At 29.7% G+C, this 3,715-nt stretch overlaps 1 protein-coding gene across 1 annotated transcript in view; it reads right to left on the bottom strand.

Annotated features, from left to right (window-relative positions):
• The window catches only part of LOC107624183 (GDP-fucose transporter 1), a gene marked incomplete at its 5' end in the record, with an annotated part of 2,222 nt that continues 1,253 nt past the window's right edge, over positions 2,747–3,715 (bottom strand). Inside the window, 1 exon segment of the mRNA XM_016326663.2 lies at positions 2,747–3,026. Coding sequence (XP_016182149.1) covers positions 2,956–3,026 — 71 coding nt within the window.

A 3,715-nucleotide genomic window follows, 5' to 3' on the forward strand; every position in this document is an offset into this window, starting at 1 on the left:
ATAAAAATAATAAGATTTGAAACATAAAACAATAAAAAATAGTACGACTTTGAAACATAAAACAATCAAATCATAGAAAAATATTGTTTAGCTCTATAATCAAACTCATGAGATTAACAAATTAATAAATTATTTATTATTTTTATGACATTCGGATATAAAAAAATATTTTTTTTATACCTTAAAACAATTTTTTGTTCTCATTCTAGACACAATCATAGTTTTTTAAATTGGGAGCTTTTGATAAAAATTGAAATTAATTTATGAATATATAATAAAATAGATTCTTAAAACATTTTACATTAAATTCCTTTCAAATTTTATTATGATCGAAATTCTTAAATTGTACTTTCATAAGACAGTAAATCTCTTTACTAGTCAGAACTATTGATTACTAACTGAGATCCTATGTGGCCACTAAGTATGGTAATCGTGACGATATCACATGACAATAACAGATAAATAATTTTCCGCTGAAATACATAAAATGACGTTGTTTCATAGTGGTTTAAAATGTTGTATTTTAGTGGGATAAATTGATCCCAACAAAAATTTTTTATGCAGAGCCTACTTATTTAACAACACAAATAATTAAAGACCTACTTAACTGATATTGTTATTTTTGGGAGGACCAATCAGTATTATAGTAGATATAATAAAATATTGATTTGTCTAAATATAATCTTTAGTAGAATGACATATATAACTATTATTGATTCTCCTGATACATATGGTTAAATTATTGAATATATTTTAGTTTATATTCAATTTATATGGATAAATAAAATATAGAGAGTTAATTAGATTTTTTTTGATTCAGAATTATTGAATAATATAAGTTGTTATGGTTTGGCTTAACAAAAATAAATACTTATAAATGATACTTCAGTGATGTTATAAAAGAATATTGATTTATCTAATAGTTTTTGTAATGATACAAGACTCTAAATTTAGATAATGTAAACTTTTAATAGGTAAGTATGTTCGTCATATTATTTTGATTTTAAGAATGAATATAATATTAACAAATGAAACATTTTTATGGTAATTTTTAACAAAGACAATTTTTTATAATAGTCAAAGGTAGGTAAAATGATTATTAATTATTTTTAATCATTTTAACATTAAAAACAATTACTCTTTGAATTTAATTATATCTTTGTAAAATATTTATAGTAGTAATTACTATATGTACTTTCATTTAAAAAACCTTTTTATTTAAAAAAAATGCATATGTTTTCATGTGTTTACCTTGTGCTAGACACGAGCAATGTTCTGAAAACCGGATTAGACCGACCAGTTTAACTGGGTTAATCGGAAATTGGTCACCTAACCGTTTCGGTCCACTTACAAAACTTTTTTGTAAAAAATCGACTGAACCGGTAGTTAACCGACAAACCGAGTGAACCGGCCGGATTTCAGTAGGCACCGGTTCTCCCCCAGCTAATGAAACGGCGTCATTTGGCTTTAAAAAAAAAAAAGAGAGAAGGCTGAAAAACGCGTGTTGTTGCAACCACTGAGCCACTTTACCCTAAATCCCTAATCTGAAATCTCTTCGAAGAACACTATCATTCCCAACCCTAAGCTTTTCAAGGCTCGAGCTTCTGCCGACGGAAGACAACTGCCGCCGTCAATCGAAACAGACGCCGGAGCAAGCGCCACTGTCGCGGGTCGTCTCCTCACCGTCGCAGGTCGTCGGCTTGTTGTCATCACCGTCACCAAAGAGAGGTCGTCTGGCTCTGGCCTTCTGTTCTCTACTTCTCTTGCGGTTAGTTCTGGGCTTCTGGCTCTTCTTCTGTTTTTCAGTTTTTCATTTTTTCAATCTTGTTGAGTTTTTGTTTTTTCAATCTTGGGTTAAGGCAAACTTGCTCATGTTTATAGAGTTTACCGGGATCCGGCAAACTTGTCCAAATGCCAAAAGAAAATTATATTTGAAAAATTAAAGTCTACAAATCGTGTTTGAGGAAATACTAATTTTTTTATTTTATTTTAGAAAAAAAAATCCTCAATTTTGGTGATCATTAATTGAATTTTTTTATTGATTTAAATTATTAACATATTGTTGCAAAAATATGATCATATATATCATTTAATTATTCTACATAAATCGCACCGGTTATTCCAATGAGTGAGAACATAGAGGTAGTTCATAGAAGTAACTGCGATTTTGGTCTCTAAGATTTGTTTCTAATTTTTTTTATATAAAATCGTTCCTAAGGTTTAAAACCAAGTTTTAAAATTTTATTTTTACTTAAATATTAAAATTTTATACCAAATTATTCATAACAAAAAAATATAAAATAAAAAAATAAATAAATAAAAGAAAGAGAGTGTTTCTGCTCATGCAAATGAAAAAGAAAAAAGAAAAGAAAAAGAAAAAATTGTCAACGATCTATCTCTGTCTCCACTTCCGCCGCCATATTCGTACAATTTTAGTTTCTAACGTAAGAACGATTTTAAAACTAAGTTAAATTTTAAGACAATTTTGTATGGAAAAAAAAAAGTTAGAGACAAAATATTTTCTGTCTATATCTTAAAAACCAAAATCCTACTTAACCCTTCATAAAACTAACATGTTATATTGCTAAAAAGCTGACAGTTTATCTTTATCAAGTCATATTACTATGATATAATCACAACTATTATGATTATTTGAATTGTTAAACGTTGTCCAAATTTATTTTGTGAATATATTAATGTTTCTTTTTTGTTGAACAAATTAATTAATCTATGTATACTTTTATTCTAAAGTATATAATAATATTGATTATAAAATAATCTCCGTGCATGACGCGATTATAACACTTGTTTTAAACCAATAAATAAGGGAGACTGAAACTCATCAGATGTCTTCATTCTCCCAACTATCCTTTTCCTTTGATATCTTCATCCTTCTAACTTCTAAGTTCTAACCAAGTTCTGTAGCCATTGTAAACATGTGTCCTTAACAGTAGTCTAAGTTTTCGATCGCACAACTTCAAGATCTTCTTGTTCTCTCGTCGTACTATCCTTAACATTCAGTTCAGCTACAAGTGCATCAACCGAGGCATGAAGTTAGAAGGGAAAAACAAAAATTGCTATTTCTATCTGAGAGAGAATGATTACGATAATGATAACTGACTTAATTGTCATTATAGAACAATATGAAGAAGTTATCTCCATCTTCAGCATTTTGAAGTGCCAAGACAGATACAATCTTGCCCTGCACTAAATATGAATAATAATAGATAGCAGTGTTGAAATAACTTGAAGCCGCACCCTTGATCGTTTAACAAAACCCTTACATTTTGTAAGGACCTCATGGTAGCATTTCCGCATCACACCAGTACACAGATAGAGCAAACAGATTCTATCTTTTTCATCAAACATCATAACAATTTTGGGTAACATTTCAACAGAAGGTGTTCCCACCACCACCACATCCTTCTTCACAAGTTCACAAGATATTTAAGCGAATTCCTAAGGCATTCAGGGAAATCCCTTTCAAGAAATAAAAACATCTGTCGGTAAAGTTAAATTTGGTAGGCTTCTGGGGAAAAAACCCACTGTTAGAGAGTTAGGATCTATAATTGATTGCAGACATCCATACTCCATTGGTAAATATCACAAAGAAGGTAAAATAACCGTTCAGGGCTATTTTAGGGGAGTGACTTAGCAAGAGCAAATAATGCACATGTCCAGCATTTGGTTACAATGACCTCTAGAAGTTTTGGAA

Source organism: Arachis ipaensis, chromosome B10 (genome assembly GCF_000816755.2).
Source record: "Arachis ipaensis cultivar K30076 chromosome B10, Araip1.1, whole genome shotgun sequence".
Taxonomy (NCBI): domain Eukaryota; kingdom Viridiplantae; phylum Streptophyta; class Magnoliopsida; order Fabales; family Fabaceae; genus Arachis; species Arachis ipaensis.